Source organism: Oncorhynchus mykiss, chromosome 6 (genome assembly GCF_013265735.2).
Source record: "Oncorhynchus mykiss isolate Arlee chromosome 6, USDA_OmykA_1.1, whole genome shotgun sequence".
In the NCBI taxonomy this organism is placed as follows: Eukaryota; Metazoa; Chordata; class Actinopteri; order Salmoniformes; family Salmonidae; genus Oncorhynchus; species Oncorhynchus mykiss.
The window spans coordinates 68,786,104-68,807,191 of record NC_048570.1 but is presented as its reverse complement, the minus strand read 5'-3'; the positions used below and the strand labels follow the sequence as shown (position 1 = coordinate 68,807,191).

Here is a 21,088-nt window from a genome sequence, read left to right as displayed (position 1 = left end):
AGGTAAACACGCATTTCACCTTTAGTCTTGTAAAATAACAAGAGAATCTGAATTCTCCAGTGTCAGGTTTCATGCAATCTATGTACAACTAATAATGAATGCTATCCTAAGTATTGAGAAACTATTTACTTTATGAATTCCATACTAAAAAAGCCTACTAACAAGGAGATAGTAAGCGGAATAAGGACAGTTGGAAAATCTCAATTGAGGACAGTTGGAATGTCTCAGTTGCATTTCCTCGTGCCCTCTCTCCTCATCTCCCGCTCAAAACCCATTGGAGGAGAAGGTCAAAACAACAACCAGACAAGTCTCCTCTTACTGTCCTTCCTGTGAGCTGGTCAGCTAAATTGACTATCTCTGGAAGGGAAGAGAAAAACAACACACAAGCATTACATAATAACACCATAAAATGTGAGATTCATGATAACTAAATACTACTTGTATAGTGTAGTTAGTGGAATAAACATTGGCACAGTGTGGTAAAGTTGGTAATTCTTGCTGTTTACTCATGAATTTGTATTTTAAATCAAAAGATGAATATGACAGGCAAATATTTAGACTGCAAACTGTTTTAGGATATTTTCTAACCCAGCAACAGCTATACATTTTCCTCAAGTTAATCCTTTGATCTGAAATATCAATTAGTGTACATGAGTATAATGTAAAAAATGACCTACTTTACTTCACTGACACAATACTTATGACACTACCTGTGTAGTGGAGAAAAAAAAAAAACACCATTGAACTCTGCATCAAAACGCTAGCTAATGAATTTTAACCTTGATTGCTGCTTTTCTTTGCTGAGGCAGCCACTTCAGGGTTGGCAACAGGCTCATGGCAAAGAGGGTATCTTCATCCTCCTTAATGTGAGGATCAGGTTGGGCTGCATCCCTCTCGATGGCTTTGAGGAGCCTCTGCTGAAATGAGCTGAGTGGATCTGGGGGCTGGTGTGACGTTGTTCCTCTTCATTTCTCCATGTTTCTCTCATTTGTCTCCACGGCCACATCCTGTTCAAGGCTTTCAGTGGTCACTCCCAGGAGGGTCATAATAATCTCAGGAGGTCCTAGATGAAGCTGCTGACTCAGACCTCTTCTCTTTCTCTGCCCTTCTCCCTCTGATACCTGTCCCCGAGTCCTCTCCACTTCCTCCCACAGTCTTCTTCTTCTGCTCCCTGCCTACAGACAGAAACTAAAACAAGAAGCTCCCATGCTGAGGTCTGTTCAACGCTGGTCCGACCAATCTGATTCCACACTCCAAGACTGCTTCCATCACGTGGACTGGGATATGCTTCGTATTGCGTCAAACAACAACATTGACGAATACGCTGATTCGGTGAGCGAGTTCATTAGAATGTGCGTTGAAGATGTCGTTCCCATAGCAACGATTAAAACATTCCCAAACCAGAAACCGTGGATTGATGGCAGCATTCGCGTGAAACTGAAAGCGCGAACCACTGCTTTTAATCAGGGCAAGGTCACCGGAAACATGACCGAATACAAACAGTGTAGCTATTCCTTCCGCAAGGCAATCAAACAAGCTAAGCGTCAATATAGAGACAAAGTAGAATCGCAATTCAACGGCTCAGACACAAGAGGTATGTGGCAGGGTCTACAGTCAATCACGGATTACAAAAAGAAAACCAGCCCAGTCACGGACCAGGATGCCTTGCTCCCAGGCAGACTAAATAACTTTTTTGCCCGCTTTGAGGACAATACAGTGCCACTGACACGGCCCGCAACCAAAACATGTGGACTCTCCTTCACTGCAGCCGAGGTGAGTAAAACATTTAAACGTGTTAACCCTCGCAAGGCTGCAGGCCCAGACGGCATCCCCAGCCGCGCCCTCAGAGCATGCGCAGAACAGCTGGCTGGTGTGTTTACGGACATATTCAATCAATCAATCAATCCCCCATATTCAATCAGTCTGCTGTTCCCACATGCTTCAAGAGGGCCACCATTGTTCCTGTTTCCAAGAAAGCTAAGGTAACTGAGCTAAACGACTACCGCCCCGCCCGTAGCACTCACTTTCGTCATCATGAAGTGCTTTGAGAGACTAGTCAAGGACCATATCACCTCCACCCTACCTGACACCCTAGACCCACTCCAATTTGCTTACCGCCCAAATAGGTCCACAGACGATGCAATCTCAACCACACTGCACACTGCCCTAACCCATCTGGACAAGAGGAATACCTATGTGAGAATGCTGTTCATCGACTACAGCTCAGCATTTAACACCATAGTACCCTCCAAACTCGTCATCAAGCTCGAGACCCTGGGTCTCGACCCCGCCCTGTGCAACTGGGTACTGGACTTCCTGACGGGCCGCCCCCAGGTGGTGAGGGTAGGTAACAACATCTCCACCCCGCTGATCCTCAACACTGGGGCCCCACAAGGGTGCGTTCTGAGCCCTCTCCTGTACTCCCTGTTCACCCACGACTGCGTGGCCACGCACGCCTCCAACTCAATTATCAAGTTTACGGAAGACACAACAGTGGTAGGCTTGATTACCAACAATGACGAGACGGCCTACAGGGAGGAGGTGAGGGCCCTCGGAGTGTGGTGTCAGGAAAATAACCTCACACTCTACGTCAAAAAAACAAAGGAGATGATTGTGGACTTCAGGAAACAGCAGAGGGAGCACCCCCCTATCCACATCGACGGGACAGTAGTGGAGAGGTTAGTAAGTTTTAAGTTCCTCGGGGTACACATCACAGACAAACTGTATTGGTCCACCCACACAGACAGCATCGTGAAGAAGGCGCAGCAGCACCTCTTCAACCTCAGGAGGCTGAAGAAATTCAGCTGGTCACCAAAAGCACTCACAAACTTCTACAGATGCACAATCGAGAGCATCCTGTCGGGCTGTATCACCGCCTGGTACGGCAACTGCTCCGCCCACAACCGTAAGGCTCTCCAGAGGGTAGTGAGGTCTGCACAACGCATCACCGGGGGCAAACTACCTGCCCTCCAGGACACCTACACCACCCAATGTCACAGGAAGGCCATAAAGATCATCAAGGACAACAACCACCCGAGCCACTGCCTGTTCACCCCGCTATCGTCCAGAAGGCGAGGTCAGTACAGGTGCATCAAAGCTGGGACCGAGAGACTGAAAAACAGCTTCTATCTCAAGGCCATCAGACTGTTAAACAGCCACCACTAACATTGAGTGGCTGCTGCCAACACACCGACTCAACTCCAGCCACTTTAATAATGGGAATTGATGTAAAATATATCACTAGCCACTTTAAACAATGCTACTTAATATAATGTTTACATACCCTACATTATTCATCTCATATGTCTACGTATATACTGTACTCTATATCATCTACTGCATCTTTATGTAATACATGTATCACTAGCCACTTTAAACTATGCCACTTTGTTTACATACTCATCTCATATGTATATACTGTACTCGATACCATCTACTGCATCTTGCCTATGCCGTTCTGTACCATCACTCATTCATATATCTTTATGTACATATTCTTTATCCCTTTACACTTGTGTGTATAAGGTAGTAGTTTGGAATTGTTAGTTAGATTACTCGTTGGTTATTACTGCATTGTCGGAACTAGAAGCACAAGCATTTCGCTACACTCGCATTAACATCTGCTAACCATGTGTATGTGACAAATAAAATTTGATTTGATTTACATAGACATGAACAGGATAAGCCAAACCATCACCTAGCATAACTATAGCTATTAGATAGCTATCATGTAAATGTCACCTACTGTACAGACAGTTTATCTGACCAAATTATCAGGGGAAGTATCTACCATCATTTCTATTAACCTGACATACACACTCACTCTCTCGCATACACTCTTTAAAACATGGTTATTTGGGCAAGTTATCAGGGGTAGTAACTATCATAATAAAGCACTGCTTTGCTTTATCTTGGCCAGGTCGCAGTTGTAAATGAGAACTTGTTTTCAACTAGCTTACCTGGTGAAATAAATATAAAATAGAAAAAATAATATTGTTTTACCATTTCTTTCACACACAACTCATTGGCTAGTTTAGCTAGCTAGACACATCTAATACAAGCTCACTACCAAATGTACCTGGTAATCCTACTATCGTGGACACGCAGCATTTTTGGTGTTTATGTCCCTGTAGCTTGCAGCAGTTGTGTCAAAAAGCCGGTTTTGAGGATACTGCGAAAATTATTCTCTCCATGTGTCCAACCGCATTCGACCGTCTGGCAAAATATACCTGCCTCAGTATAGTTGCCTAGCTGCGTAAAATGTTATGCAGCACTGTGGCAATGACTCAGTCGGTATGTTCGAAGCGTAATCCGTTTGTAACACCCCGGAACCGCACGAACAGGAATATTATTTCGGTGACGCTCCCAATCTATCAAGACCCACGTCTCACGCCATTGGCCGTTCGATAGCCAATTGGCTCTCAGCAACGCTTCTACCACCGCGTCCGAGGATAATCAGTCTGCATCCCTCGCCCAAAGCGTCAAAGTAGCTAACTAGCTACCGGGGTCCAACAGTGAGCTAAATAACATGCTATATGTAAATTCAGCAAACTTGCTAACGAATTAGATAGATACAAAAACTACAGTTATGCTGGTGATGGAATGCCTCTCTCTCCTCCCACTCTGTATAACGTTAATTGCATTGTGTCCTTCTGCCATGTCCCTTAACACGGAACCCACACCGGCTGCGCGCGTGTGTAACAGATGTATAATGTACTCTCCATGCGTTGTTTTCTCAAAATAAATCACTTCGGCCATGGTCCCAGTTGAGCATTTATTTCTGTTGTTAAATGGGAAACAGTACGTTAGTTGTGCAGGGCTTAGCGGTATTGATGGCTGTCGATGGCAAAATCTGTAGCATGAAGACAACTGTGTTAGCAGTGGCTTATGTGACCATTACATCGGTGTATGCTAGCTAACACACTTATTTACAGCAAGCACATGCCAGACAGCCCCTCAATCCCTAACAGGTACCATATACCCACACATGTATAAATCAGTAACGTACAGCAAACTTGTACACATTGTGAAATAGAAAACAGTATTCAGAACGTGACCTACCCCTTGCATCACATTTTCATACTGGGGAGACCTGACGTTCGAGATCTCCCCCTATCTGCAAGCGGGGCCAATCACAACACACCTTATTGTCATCAGAGTTGAACTAACCAATAAGAATGCTTGAACATTAAATACACATTTCTTTAGAGGCAAGTGGAAACATAACCAACCCTGTTACACGTGCACACATTTATTTTGTCCCCTACACCAAACGCGATCACGACATGCAGGTTAAAATATCAAAACAAACTCTTAACTAATGACATTAATTTGGGGACAGGTCGAACAGCATTAAACATGTATGGCAATTTAGGTAGTTAGCTTGCACTTGCTAGCTAATTTGTCCTATTTAGCTAGCTTGCTGTTGCTAGCTAATTTGTCCTGGGATAACATTAATCCACACAAAACGCTCAACCCAATCATTTCTAGTCATCTCTCCTCCTTCCAGGCCTTTTCATCTTTGAACTTATATGGTGATTAGCATCTACACTTTCATAGTATTATCACGACAACCGGCAAAACAGTTTGTATTTGTGGCAATGACAAATATACCCTACGTGGGTATAACCAATGAGGAGATGGCACGTGGGTACCTGCTTCTATAAACCAATGAGGAGATGAGAGGCAGCGCGATCTGTGTCAGAAATAGGAATGGCTTCTATTTTAGCCCTTGGCAAAGCAGACGCTCGTTGACGAGCGCAAGCAGCGTGGGTGCAATAATTGAATAACAGATTCCTAAATCTATTTTGCAATGCTCGCGGACGTGACGCGGGCGGTGTAGTCAGGGTATAAGGCTGTTTATTTAACTAGGCAAGTCAGTTAATAACAAATTCTTATTTACAATGACTGCCTACCCCAGCCAAACCCTAACCCGGACAACGCTGGGCCAATTGTGCTCTGCCCTATGGGACTTCCAAATGGCCGGTTGTAATTACAGCCTGAAATCTAACCAGGGTCTGTAGTGACGCCTCTAGCACTGAGATGCAGTGCATTAGACCACTGCGCCACTCGGGAGCCCAGGGCAAGAGGTTGATAACAATGTACATATGTCTGTTAAATAAAGCGGAATTGCTGATTAGCAGTTGCTAAATAAAATAAAAAAATGTAAACCTTGTCTTTTACTACTAAACTTCCTGGTTTTGAATATATGAAAACGTTAATTATCTGTCAATCAGCTGTGTCTTCCCTTCAGAAGGGTACTTTTGTGAGAAGAAACCTATTGGGGAGAGAGGTAGGTGAAGGCTCAGTAATTGATGAAAATAGTTAGAAAATGATTGTCTATGATTGTCTATCTATTTAATACCCATCATTACAATGGACTTGTATATAATGTAAAATATTACAATAGCTTTTGGTTGATAGGCAAGTCAAAGAGCGCTCGCTTGTACATCACTTCAGAGGTAATTCACCTCTAAGAGAGTGCTCTCTATAGGCCTACTTGCAGGGGACTTAGCGAATTGTGGGCCTGTTTTCTTTCCATCTCTCAGGGAAATCCTGTACCTAAAGAATCGAATGAAGACCCTGGACAGGCATCATGAAAACAACTCCTGGAGTGTTGACTCGCTTGTGAAACCAGACCTTAAGAGTGAGATATTATACCATCAGCCTCTGCAGAGCAACAGATCAACCACAAATACTCATACTTCAAAAGGCAGAAAATATTTTAGGGTGGGAAGAATCTACTTTTTATGGACGCTTCATATTCTGGTGAGTATGGCAATAACGTGAAACTTAAACTTAAAAATATATACAGAAGTCAGAAGTTTACATACACCTTAGACAAATACATTTAAACTCAGCTTTTCACAATTTCTGAGATTTAATCCAAGTAAAAATTCCCTGTCTTTAGTCAGTTAGGATCACCACTTTATTTTATGAATGTGAATTGTCATAATAATAGTAGAGGATAATTATTTATTTCAGCTTTTATTTCTTTCATCACATTCCCAGTGGGTCAGAAGTTTACATACACTCAATTAGTATTTGGCAGCATTGCCTTTAAATTGTTTAACTTGGGTCAAACGTTTCAGGTAGCCTTCCACAAGCTTCCCACAATAAGTTGGGTGAATTTTGGCCCATTCCTCCTGACAGATCTGGTGTAACTGAGTCAGGTTTGTAGGCCTCCTTGCTCGCATACGCTTTTTCAGTTCTGCCCACACATTTTCTATTGGATTGAGGTCAGGGCTTTGTGATGGCCACCCCAATACCTTGACTTTGTTGTCCTTAAGCCATTTTGCCAAAACTTTGGATGTATGCTTGGGGTCATTGTCCATTTGGAAGACCCAATTGCAAACAGGCTTTAACTTCCTGACTAATGTCTTGAGATGTTGCTTCAATATATCCACATAATTTTGCTTCTTCATGATGGCATTACATTTTGTGAAATGCACCAGTCCCTCCTGCAGCAAAGCACCCCCACAACATGATGCTGCCACCCCCGTGCTTCATGGTTGGGATGGTGTTCTTCGGCTTGCAAGTATCCCCCTTTTTCCTCCAAACATAATGATGGTCATCATGGCCAAATAGTTCTATTTTTGTTTCATCAGACCAGAGGACATTTCTCCAACAAGTACGATCTTTGTCCCCAAGTGCAGTTGCAAACAGTAGTCTGGCTTTTTTATGGCGTTTTTGGAGCTGTGCCTTCTTCCTTGCGGAGCTGGCTTTCAGGTTATGTTAATATAGGCCTTGTTTTACTGTGGATATAAATACTTTTGTACCCATTTCCTCCAGCATCTTCACAAGGTCCTTTGCTGTTGATCTGGGATTGATTTGCAGTTTTTGCACCAAAGTACATTCATCTCTAGGAGACAGAACGCGTCTCCTTCCTTAGGGTTATGACGGCTGCGTGGTGTTTATACTTGCATGCTATTGTTTGTACAGATGAACGTGGTACTTTCAGGCATTTGGAAATTGCTCCCAAGGATGAACCAGACCTGTGGAGGTCTACCATTTTTCTTCTGAGGTCTTGGCACAGTTTGAAGGTAGACCTTGAAATACATCCACAGGTACACCTCCAATTGACTCAAATGATGTCAATTAGCCTATCAGATGCTTCTAAAGCCATGACATAATTTTCTGGGATTTTCCAAGCTGTTTAAAGGCACAGTCAGTTTAGTGCATGTAAACTTCTGACCCACTGGAATTGTGATACAGTGAGGTAAGTGAAATAATCTGTAAACAATTGTTGGAAAAATGACTTGCACAAGTGTCATGCACAAAGTTAGATGTCCTAACCGACTTGCCAAAACTATAGTTTGTTGACAGGAAATTTGTTGAGTGGTTGAAAAACAAGTTGTAATGACTCCAACCTAAGTGTTTGTAAACTTCTGACTTCAACTGTAAATCAATAATATTACAATGACATTTCAGGCCTCACAACTTATGCTTATGCAGTCTACGCACTAGTTGTCAGGGATGAAAGTGGGCATGGCTTCCCAGTGGCAACGATCATCATCAGCAAAATGTTGCTGAGACAAGGTATTTGTACAGCTCCTCCTTGACAACTGTTTCTTGTGAATAACTATGACTTGCCATTACCAAGTCATTTTCTATAGTTTATGAATATAAAATGAACATGTTTTATACCTCTTTTCTTTCTTATTGTTTTTTTTTTTTTTTACCCCTTTTTCTCCCCAATTTTGTGGTATCCAATCGTTTTAGTAGCTACTATCTTGTCTCATCGCTACAACTCCCGTACGGGCTCGGGAGAGACGAAGGTTGAAAGTCATGCGTCCTCCGATACACAACCCAACCAAGCCGCACTGCTTCTTAACACACCGCCATCCAACCCGGAAGCCAGCCGCACCAATGTGTCGGAGGAAACACTGTGCACCTGGCAACCTTGGTTAGCGCGCACTGCGCCCGGCCCGCCACAGGAGTCGCTGGTGCGCGATGAGACAAGGATTTCCCTACCGGCCAAACCCTCCCTAACCCAGACGACGCTAGGCCAATTGTGCGTCGCCCCTCGGATCTCCCGGTCGCGGCCGGTTACGACAGAGCCTGGGCGCAAACCCAGAGTCTCTGGTGGCACAGCTGGCGCTGCAATAAAGCGCCCTTAACCACTGTGCCATCCGGGAGGCCCCTTTTCTTTCTTATTGTTACAGTACATCTAGGGCCTTCATGATTTACAAAGATATGGAGGAGGTGGGGGCCATAAAGGAAGTCTTTCAAAATGTTCATGTTCTTCTGTGTTGGTTCCACATCATGCAGGTAAAATGTGATTGAAATTATGTGTTTGACCTAATAGATGTGTATGACATTTATGACGTTTTTCTGGTATTAAAACCTGTTATGGATGATGCGAATTTTCGCAGCTTTTTGTTAAAAATCGCGCAACATTTCAAAGTCCTGCTACTCATGCCAGGAATTTAGTATATGCATATGATAAGTATGTGTGGATAGAAAACACTCTGAAGTTTCTAAAACTGGTTAAATCGGGTCTGTGGCTATAACAGAACGTGTTTAGGAGTAAAAATCCCCGGTAAAACTGTTTACCAAAAACAAAATATTTGTCCGCCATTCAATGAATTGTTTAAGACGAGAGAAAATATATGCGAACCCCCTGTAAACGCCTACAGCTTCCACACGACGTCACCATTGCTATCAATATCAGAATCATTTATCCTTGGTTACAACACGAATAGACCCCTCCCTTCATTTGGCGCACCACAGTATGTTGTGAAACTGAAAAAATGGACGATGTTTTCCAGACTTGCTGCTATCGAATACAGATCGCCCCGTGATCAATTTGATACATCATTAACGTTTATTAATACCTAAGTTGGTTTAGAAACGTCGTTTGAAGTGATTTGTAAAAGTTTATAGGCGACTTTTGTAATTTTAAAAAGTGACGTTGCGTCTTGTAAATGGACTTTTTGCAGCATCAGACTGGCCTTCAGCAAATTACATTTTGGGTATACAATGACGGATTTAATCGGGAAAAAGACCCAATTGTGATGTTTATAGGACATATAGGAGTGCCAACAAAGAAGCTCGTCCAAGGTAATGAATGTTTTATATTTTATTTCTGCGTTTTGGGTAGCGCCGGCTACCGCAAAATCTGTTGTTTACGTGTCGTGCTGGTATTTTGGGGGGTGCATGCTATCAGATAATAGCTTCTCATGCCTTCGCCGAAAAGCATTTTACAAATCTGACTTGGTGGCTAGATTCACAACGAGTGTAGCTTTAATTCAGTACCTTGCATGTGTATTTTTATGAAAGTTTGAGATTTAACGAGTACTAAGTAAAGTACTATAGGTGGCGCTCTGAAATTTCCGCTGAGCGGTCCCTGTACAGGGACCACCTCCATAAAAGGTAGACATTTCTTCAGAGGACTATATATTTTGAAGGCTGTAAATGCCTCCAAAGACCCAGGACAGGTTAACATCAAAAGACAGGAGAAAAGTGATTGACTTTATGATCCAAGTGAAAAACCCACAATCAATGAGTAGATGAGTCTTTATAAAAAACACACATGAAGGTATTGGGACTTCATTTAGTCAGATTAGGCAATTTGATATTATTTTGCCTTTAATTTAATTTTATCACAGGAAATTATTACCTCATAAAAGTAGATTTGTGTATCAATGACACAGAACACACTACATACAACCATCATGGGGGTAAAGCTCTCTCCTGAAAAGGAGAGCATATTCCAAACATGGAATGCTATGCAATGTCCTTTAGAGGAAAAAATAATGCAAATAAAAACAAACAAAAGGAGGATAAAAAAAAAAAACTGAGCGACTAAAAAGCACCCAAAGGAAAATCACAGCTAAAAAATGTTTTGTATTTTAAAGATCTTTTTTTAAATATGTCCAGTTTCGGCCCCCTTCAGGTTCTCTGCCAGGCTATTCCAGAGGCCGGGGGCATAGTAACTAAAGTGCAAGAGGACCAGAGGGATCTACTGGGTACATAACTTGAAAATAATTACAATATAGCATTAATACTGGAGTGATAGATGTGCAGATGATGCTGTGCAAGTAGAGATACTGGAGTGCAAAAGAGCAAGAGGGTAAGTAATAATATGGGGATGAGGTAGTCGGGTGTGCTATTTACAGATTGGCTGTGTACAGGTACAGTGATCGGTTGTGTACAGGTACAGTGATCGGTAAGCTGCTCTGACAGCTGATGCTTAAAGAAAGAGAGGGAGATATTAGACTTCAGCTTCAGTGATTTTTGCAATTCGTCCCAGTCATTGGCAGCAGAGAACTGGAAGGAAAGGCGGCCAAAGGAAGTGTTGGCTTTGGGGATGACAAGTGCAATATACCTGCTGGAGCACGTGCTACAGGTGGGTGTTGCTATGGTGACTAGTGAACTGAGATAGGGCGGGGCTTTACCTAGCAAAGACTTATAGAAGACCTGGAGCCAGTGGGTTTGGCGACGGATATGTAGTGAGGGCCAGCCAACGAGAGCATACAGGTCACAGTGGTGGGTAGTATATGGGGATTTGGTGATAAAACGGATGGCACTGTGATAGATTGCATCCAATTTGCGGAGTAGAGTGTTGAGACAAATTTGTAAATGACATCGCCGAAGTCAAGAATCGGTAGGATAGTCAGTTTTACGAGGGTATGTTTGGCAGCATGAGTGAAGGAGGCTTTGTTGCGAAATAGGAAGCTGATTCTAGATTTAATTTTGGATTGGAGATGCTTAATGTGAGTCTGGAAGGAGAGTTTACAGTCTAACCAGACACCTAGGTTTTTGTAGTTGTCCACATATTCTAGGTCAGAACCGTCCAGAGTAGTGATGCTAGACGGGAGGGTGCGGGCAGCAACTGGTTGAAGAGCATGCACTTAGTTTTACTAGCATTTATAAGCAGTTGGAGGCCTCGGAAGGAGTGTTGTATGGCATTGAAGCTCATTTGGAGGTTTGTTAGCACAGTGTCCAAAGAAGTGCCAGAAGTATACAGAATGGTGTCGTCTGCGTAGAGGTGGATCAGAGAATCACCAGCAGCAAGAGCGACATCATTGATGTATACAGAGAAAAGAGTCAGCCCGAGAATTGGACCCTGTGGCACCACCATAGACTGCCAGAGATCCGGACAACAGGCCCTCCGATTTGACACACTGAACTCTGAGAAGTAGTTGGTGAACCAGGCGAGGCAGTCATTTGAGAAGCCAAGGCTATTGAATCTGCCTATAAGAATGCGGTGAATGACAAGAGTCGAAAGCCTTGGCCAGGTCGATGAAGACGGCTGCACAGTACTGTCTTTTATCGATGGTGGTTATGATATCATTTAGGACCTTGAGCGTGGCTGAGGTGCATCCATGACCAGCTCGGAAACCAGATTGCATAGCGGAGAAGGTACGGTGGGATTCTAAATGGTCGGTGATCTGTATATTAACTTGGCTTTCAAAGATTTTAGAAAGGCAGGCAGGATGGATGGATATAGGTCTGTCTATAACAGTTTGGGTCTAGAGTGGCTCCCCCTTTGAAGAGGGGGATGACCACAGCAGCTTTCCAATCTTTGGGGATCTCAGACAACAACTGTGGGAAGCATTGAGGGCTCCTGAGTGCCGCAGCGATCTAAGGCAATGCATCTTAGTGCTAGAGGCGTCACTACAGACCCTGGTTCGATTTCAGGCTGTATCACAACCGGCTGTGATTTTCCCAGCGTCGTGTGGGTTAGGGTTTGGCTAGGGTAGGCTGTCATTGTAAATAAGAATTTGTTCTTAACTGACCTGCCTCGTTAAATAAAATTGAAGTCAACATGGGCCAGCTTTCGAAACCTTGTAAAGTCCATGCCCCGATGTATTCTGTTCTGAGGCCATATATATTGTATATTTCGACACTGAGGTTGGAATAATATAGTGAAAATTATTATAATGCCCTTTTAGTGTAAGAGCTGTTGGACAAGACTGCATGGAATTTCATCCTGCTTTGGTGGGATGGCGTTTTGGCCTGGCTAGTGACATCACCAGGCGGTAAATTAGTTAACAGACCAATATGAAATAGATTTCCAAACCTATCTGCCAATAACTAATTTTCAGTTTTCCCCTTTCCAATCAGACCATTCCGACAGTTCTAGCTCAATTCTTGCTTGAGAAATCACTCTTTGCTAAGAATTATGTTTTGTTTATTTTTTTACCATTTTAATTGAACACGATAACAGTAAGGTACTTAATATTTTACCCCAGGCCAGAAATGATTTGATATGGAGATAAAAACAGCTGCATTGGACCTTCAACCCCAACCCCCTTAACCTAACCTTATTTTAACCAATTCGGAAATAGATCATGGTAGATCATGACTTAACCATTTATCTGCATAAAATATCCCATATCATACATCGAACTCTCCATTTTACCACATCCAGCTCAGGTTACATATAAGCCTACTCTGCTAACTCCTCCTGCCCCTCCTTCGCTGACCTCACTCCCACTTGGACCCTCTACATATGGGAAAACAAAGGACAGAAATGTTGCCAGCATGGAAGAGCAATTAGAATGTGTCTTGTACATAAGTAAAATAGCCTGTGGCAGAGAAACAGCACAGTCCAGTTGCAGCACTCACGTGACAAATGGATTCAATATTCAAGTTAAGGCTATTGGAAACACATCATAACAAAACATAGCATATATGACTATCTTTATTTTCACAGAGGGAACTTAATTTGTGGTGTCAGATACATCAAGCACACTTCAATTTAAAACACAATGTGAATAGGTTTGATTGTAATAACACTCTATGAAAAAAGATATCTAATATCATAGCTTAGGCTACATTTTATTATATAATAAGTCCCTTTTTTATAGGGGGGCCTACCCGTCATTGATGGAAACATAACTGTAAAAATGCCATTAATATAATAACTAACACTTTTGTTTGCATGCTATGCATTAAAATATTTCTGAATTAACATTTACCATTAGGTCGATTACCTATCATGATACTGGTGCGTGCCGTTTTATATGTAACGACATGCACACGTTATTGGAATAAAAGTGAACAGACATGTAATTTCCGAGTAACACATCATCGACAGATAAATTACAGTAACTAACGTTAGCTACCTTACAGAGTTGTCTTTCACTTTCTTCCAGTGTCAATTACTGCTCAGTCTGTCAAAGTCGCCAGTTTTTGTTCTTGATTTCATGAAGTGCAACGTGTCATACCAATGTTTGTATGTCTTTGACAATATCAATGATGCAACTTAAACTATTTTTGTATCTGAAAACAAGCAATTATACTCGTAAACCATATCGAATTCGTTAAACTAGCTTGCTTAATTTACATGTAACGTCGCATTTAACTTGCTGTCAGTCAATCGAACTAGCTGGTTGGACGCGGCACTGCTGCAGGCAGACTGCTTCTCCTCGAACAAGGAGGTGAAAGCGTTGCTGAGAGCCCATTGGCTATCGAACGGCCAATGGCGTGGGTCTTGATGGCTTGGGCGCCCCCCCCTCCTCGAAACCAGTCCGGGCGTTGCTCAGATGGGCGTGACTGGAATTGTGTCGCTCCGACAACACTGCGCAGACGCATCAGGACAACTTCGTGAAGAAAGACGGATGCTGGGCGAACGCGGATGCCCAAAGTGAACCTCGAAAAGTCAACTGTTGGACAGAATACAGAAGTGTGACTAAATTGAGAGTCTTGCTTTGTTACCATGAACTTTGGACCTGGATGGTGAGTCTTGCTGCCACAGATTAAACGACCACCGGGAGTCTGACGGAGGCGGGGAACGTCATCACATCAGCAGGTACACGGCATAGCCTCCTAACAATCGGCGGTGCAGAAGTAATTGAGCTTAACGAAGGTACCCTAGCTGACCACAAATATATCCTAGTCACAATAGTGGTTATAAAGATCTCATCGATTTTCAAAATCCTTATCCAGGACCCCTGGGCTTCTGCCTCCCCAGCCACTGGTTAGTTAATGTTAGCTAACAATCTATTTGGAACAAAAATAAACGTAACAATTAACGATTTTACCGAGTTACAGTTTCAATAAGGAAATCAATCAATTGAAATAAATTAGGACTTAATCTATTAATTTCACTTGACTGGGGATACAGATATTCATCCGTTAGTCACAGAATTTAAAGAAAAAGGTAGGGGCGTGGATCAGAAAATCAGTCAGTATTTGGTGTGACCACCATTTCCCTCATGCAGCAAGATACATCACCTTCACATAGACTTGATGAGGCTGGGGATTGTGGCCTGTGGAATGTTGCCCACTCATCTTCAATTGCTGTGCGAAGTTGCTGATATTGTCGGGAACTGGAACACGCGGTCATACACATCGATCCAGAGAATCCCAAATGTGCTCAATGACTGACAGGTCTGGTGAGTATTTAGGCCATGGAAGAATTGGGACATTTTCAGCTTCCAGGTATTGTGTATAGATCCTTGCCATTAGCATGCTAAAACATGAGGTGATGTCGGCAGATGAATAGCAGGACAATGGGCCTAAGGATCCTGTCACAGTATCGCTGTGCATTCAAATTGCTATCGATAAAATGCTATTGTGTTTGTTGTCCGTAGCCTATACCTGCCCATACCATAACCCCACCATGGGGCACTTCGTTTACAACGTTGACCTCAGCAAACCGCTTGCCCACACAACACCTTACACGTCGTCTGCGGTTGTGAGGCCGGTTGGACTTAATGCCAAATTCTCTAAAATTACGTTTGAGTCAGCTTATGGTAGAGAAATTAGCTTTCAATTATCTGGCAACAGCTCTGGTGGACATTCCTGCAGTCAGCATGCCAATTGCATGCTCCCTCAACTTGTGGCATTGCTATGACAACTGCACATTTTAGTGGCTTTTAATTGTCCCCAGCACAAGGTGCCCCTGTGTAATAATCATGTCTAATCGGCTTCTTGATATGCCACACCTGTCAGGTGGATGGATTATCTTGGAAAAGGATAAATCCTCACTAACAGGGATTTAAACAAATTTGTGCACAACATTTGAGAGAAGTAAGCTTTTCCCAACATTTGAGAGAAATAAGCTTTTAGTGTGGATGAAAGATTTCTGGGATTTTTTAAATTTCAGCTTATGAAAGCAACACTTACAGGTTGCGTTTATATTTTTGTTCAGTCCAGATGTGGTTCTGCCTAGCCCTAGGTCATGACTCTTAGTTCAAGTACACATTATACGAAGGCGTCTTCTGTAGGGGCGAGTTTTGATAAGATCCCCGTCACTCGGTCTGAACATTAACATGCATCGCATTCGATAAGGTTTTGGAAGCATATGGACCTCATTTTTCATATCGGCAAGAAATACTTTTCAGAAAATAAGAGGTTATATTTATACACACCTTGATAGGGTTAGTGCTCCCACACTGCCATATCTCAATGTTACAGCACTTGTTTAGGGAAAACAGACTGAAGACAAACTTAGCAATCTAGCATGCTCCGAACACCTGTGTGTAAACATAACTTGACATGTAGTTTGGTAGAATGGAAGCACCCATAGCTGTATGGAACTGTGCAAAACTTCTATATTAAGTATCTTCTTTATCTGAAGGATTTTTTCTCGCTGATGAGAGATAAGGGCCATATCACAAGCGATGATTTGACGTTTCCAAATGTTAAAACACAGCATCAGGGTTGTAGTTCACACAAGGCAGACAGGGAAAGCTGAGAACTGTAGGGAGTTTGAGTGCTATGGTTCTGCTTATGTCACACATGCATAAGTAGCAGTCTTTGCTGTTCTGTAGTGTGAACTACTTGGTTATCAGCCATAGAACCATGGGTATGAATATCAAATAGTTTTAGAGAACAAGTTTCAAATAACCTGGCATTGGCGACACTCCTAATTTTCGATTCAGCCAAACGCATCTTCTAAAATGTCCAGTTGCAGGTGGTGCGTTTTGAATTTTGAAAATTCTCCATTGTTAAAATGAATAAATGTTTTTCTCCATGAAGTAATCCAACAATGTGTACGGCGCCATCTTGTCTATTTCAAATCTTCTCTCACTGATCGAGACATGAGTGTCATTGTGACATGTAACACTTTGGGGTGGACCCATCTATCTCAATCAATACCAGGTTAGTTGAAAAAACCTCTGGCAACGTGTTTTATAGGCAAGCCTGTAACTCGCAGTAATTGATACCAAAAATCTTTGGTTAAATCACATCTGGTCTTACAATCTGTAGATAGTTGGACAGAGGAGCAGGTAGTCGTGGACGTTCAAAATCGTGCAATATATGTAAAAGTAAAACAACGTTTAGTCTCCATTGTACATAATAATAATTATAAAACATTTTCTTTGTTGCCAGGCAATAGCATACGGCAGATACTACCACTGTGAGAGAAGAGTGGTGGGAGTAGGACGACGTTGGGATGCTTGCGTGTCTGTGTGGTGCAGACCAGACATACAGTGAAGAGGAGTGGCAGCAATGTTGCCTGGTGTTGGTGTGTTTGGCACAGGGAGTACGGCACGGATGCTAGTTCCATTGCTGCGGGGGGAAGGGTTTGAGGTACGTGCGCTCTGGGGGAGAAGCGAGGAGGAGGCAAGATCCCTGGCGCAGGAGCTGGGCATTCCGTTTCACACCAGCCAATCAGACGATGTCTTATTGCACCCTGATGTTGACCTGGTCTGCATCTACATCTCACCCCCACTCACACGGCAGATTGCCGTCAAAGCCCTGGGTAAGACAACACAAATGCATGCACGCTTGTACACACACACACACAGTTGGGTTCTATAGTGTCCAGCCCCACCCAGGAAGTGTGGCAGACTGGGGCTCTTTCCTGCCCCGTGGGAGAGTGTTGGTAATCACAGTAACAATCCCAGTGTTTACACCACAAACGTTGGCACAGTGCCTACACAACACTCAGCAAACACACAAAATACTCTTACTGTGCTTTCATAGCACACAAGTAATTGACGAGGCCGTAGGGAAGCGATGCTTCCACAAACTTACATAAACAGTACAGTCTCTGAACACTGATACTGGCTGCATTCCTCTTCTAATCTGTCTGGACTCATACCTCGCATACCTCTTTCCCCCCCCATCTCTTTCCCTCTCCATGGCTGAGGCTCTCTTTTCCTCTTTCTCACTCTTTCACTGTATTCTGATTGATTTACAATAGTTGCCAATAAGCTTTAACTGAATCGTGAGTTTTGAGGTACTAGTAGGTTATGATGTCAGAGGAGGTGAATTGACTGTCTTATCTGGGTGAATTCCTGAGCGTTGACCTTAGCTTCCTGCTTTAGTTCCTGCTTCCTAAGAGTGTGTCCAACAACCGGGGGGAGGGACTTGCTCTTTGTGTGTGTGTGCGCGGCAGAGGGGTCTGGACAGTATGTTCTTCCTCCTTCTGTGTCGGTCGATTGGTGGAACCCCTTAGTTGGGTGGGGCTTTAAGGTCAGGGCTGAGGTTATATTTGCTCATCGACACACACACAGTTAATAAATAGTGCCACAACCTACATACACACATGGTGGTTGTTGAAGCATAGAGGTGCTTTTCAGGAACATCTCTCTTTCTCTCTCAGGGATAGGTAAGAATGTGGTATGTGAGAAGGCTGCTACCGCTGTGGACGCGTTCAAGATGGTGACTGCGGCGCGGTACTACCCCCAGTTGCTGAGCATTGTGGGTAATGCTCTGCGCTTCCTCCCGGCATTCGTAGCAATGCGGCAGCTGCTGGCAGAGGGATACGTGGGTGAGCTGCAGGTGTGTGACGCCCGCGTCTATGGCCCCAGTCTGCTCGATCAATCATACGGCTGGACCTGCGAGGAGCTGATGGGGGGTGGCGGACTCCACACAGTTGGCTCTACCCTCGTGGACCTGCTGAGTCACCTGATGGGAGCACGGGCAATACGGGTGCATGGCCTTCTCAGGACGTTTGTGCGGCAGAATGGAGCGATCCGCGGGATCCGCCGAGTCACCAGTGATGACTTCTGTTTCTTCCAGATGCTGATGGGAGGGTCTGGTTCTGGACCTGGGACTGGGTCAGGAGTGTGCTGCACTGTGACTCTGAACTTCAACATGCCGGGGGCCTTTGTCCACGAGGTGATGGTTGTTGGGTCAGCAGGGAGGCTGATTGCCAGGGGGACAGAGCTGTATGGGCAGCGAAATGGAGGGAACGGGGAGGAGCTGCTGCTAGGGGACAGCAAAGGGACAGGACAAGAGGTCAAGGATGTCCCCCTGCCACACCTGCGGGGGCTAGGCTCCATGGTTAAGGCTCTAAAAGATGCTTTCCAGGCACAGGAAGAGCGTCGGTCGTGGGCGCGGGGGCCAGTTGCAATGGCGTCGACGTTTGAGGATGGGCTGTATGTGCAGACGGTGGTGGAGGCGGTGAAACGGTCAAGCCGCAGCGGAGAGTGGGAAAGTGTGGAGGTCATGACACAGGAACCAGATCCCAACCAAAACCTCTGTGAGGCGCTACAGAGAAACAAGAACTGAGTACTCGTTTATATACACACATACTAATATAAATGACCTTCAGACAGCCTCTGACCTGTCCTGAGGTCCTGTCCTATCAACTACTACCCTGTGTCTGGTGACCTCTTCCGTGCATAAGGGCCACACTCAAAGCCACAGCATCTTGTCCTGCAAGCAGCCACAGCCAGGCAGACTGGTGGGCACACCTTCTACTTGATGTCAACTCTTCTTCTCAGCAGAGTTTGTGTGCATGCTTGTGTGTGTTTTTTAAAATGTTCCAGCCAATCCGACCCTAGTTCACCTTACCCACACACATTCCTGTCTAATCAGTGAACACCTTGAAGGAGGAAGTGTTAAGTATTCACACTACAGTTTCTCACTGTGCCTCACTACTTCTGCTGATGTAAGAAATGTTTGGAGTTGTTTACATAGATGTCACAGATGAAATGTAGGATTATCTCTTATACATGTGTACTATACACAAACTGCTACTTTTAAAGAGTAACTTACTAACTCAAGAATTTCATAACAAATCTAACTTTACAACTTCTCGTAGGGTTTACAAGAAGATGCGTATCATCATCAGACTGCCATCACAGCAGAGTTACTCGTATGCAACCGCCCTTGACTTTCAGTTATTTGATGTATATTTTATTATATTGACTGTTGATCCCATATTCCATATCAGCATCTCCTGCACTGCTAAAATGCTACTACAACCTCTGCTGTGTACAAGCCTGTGAATAGAATGTGTCTGACTATATGGTGGAAAGACTACTGTATTTATTTCTTTTTTTACTTTTGCGTTTTACTAAGAAACGGCTGTATGCTTTTTATTTAAGTAATATGTGTTCAGGAAGTGGAAATGTGTCTAATAAGCTATAAGTTTGTTAATGAATATTTATATTTTGTGTTTTTAAGTTATCATTTCAGTTTTACTTGGCGTTATCACTGTTACACACAATACCTGTGATTTTGTTTTCAGTGGGGGGGGGACAGCGGCTGTGAAAACATACTGTGCTCTCGTGTTACTTCCCAAGTTAATAAATATCTCAGTCTTATTGCTGCCTCCGTGCGTGTTTAATTTACTCAAAAGTGAGGATTTTCAAAAATTACTGATTAAATGTCTTCCAGTAGTGTAAAGTAAAACATATAACACAATGTTAATTGAATGATGGCTCCAATCTCCCCCTAGGAATTGGGGTCTCATTCAAATGTTGGATGTACAATTAGACCGACCAAAAGTGCACTGCATCACAATGTTGCTAATTTAGACGAGATAGAGGTTTCAGTCCTCTGCTGCAGGCTTTCGATGAAGACTGCAAATACGATAGGTGGCAGCAAAACGCCTGTTAGTGTCATTTTCCAGCATTCAAGCAACTCGCAACCACTTAGGTACTATGCACACGCTACACGATTTTGCCATGTTCTGCCGTTCCAGACACATTTTCATGATCGGGGTAAAATCCTCTGAATTTGGCCTAGGATCATAAGAACTTAGGCTAGGATCAGAACATACGGGAGTCGTGTAGTTTGAGCGGGTCAAGGAATCTCCTATGATGGTTGTTCTGTTCGCCAGACCCCTGTCAGATGTCCCGAAAATGTTCTGACATGTCAGCAATTTCGGTTGTGCATTTTGTTAGATAAGCAGTGCTATGACGCGATTGCTGCCAATTTCAGCATGTGACAC

General features: G+C 43.5%; 1 protein-coding gene across 3 annotated transcripts; it reads left to right on the top strand.

Moving 5' to 3' along the window:
- Positions 1-14,497: 14,497 nt before the first annotated feature.
- On the top strand, positions 14,498-20,459 carry LOC110526446 (glucose-fructose oxidoreductase domain-containing protein 2). 3 transcript variants are annotated; one of them, XM_036980836.1, is made up of 3 exons: positions 14,498-14,818; positions 17,290-17,662; positions 18,509-20,459. In XM_036980836.1, the coding sequence occupies exons 2-3, from the start codon at positions 17,410-17,412 to the stop codon at positions 19,417-19,419; spliced, it is 1,164 nt and encodes a 387-aa protein (XP_036836731.1). In that variant the 5' UTR covers positions 14,498-14,818; positions 17,290-17,409; the 3' UTR covers positions 19,420-20,459. The 3 variants fall into 3 exon arrangements, with proteins under 3 accessions (XP_036836731.1, XP_036836729.1, XP_036836730.1); XM_036980834.1 differs by having other exon boundaries at positions 14,502-14,761; XM_036980835.1 differs by lacking the exon at positions 14,498-14,818 and adding an exon at positions 14,944-15,347.
- Positions 20,460-21,088: the final 629 nt, after the last annotated feature.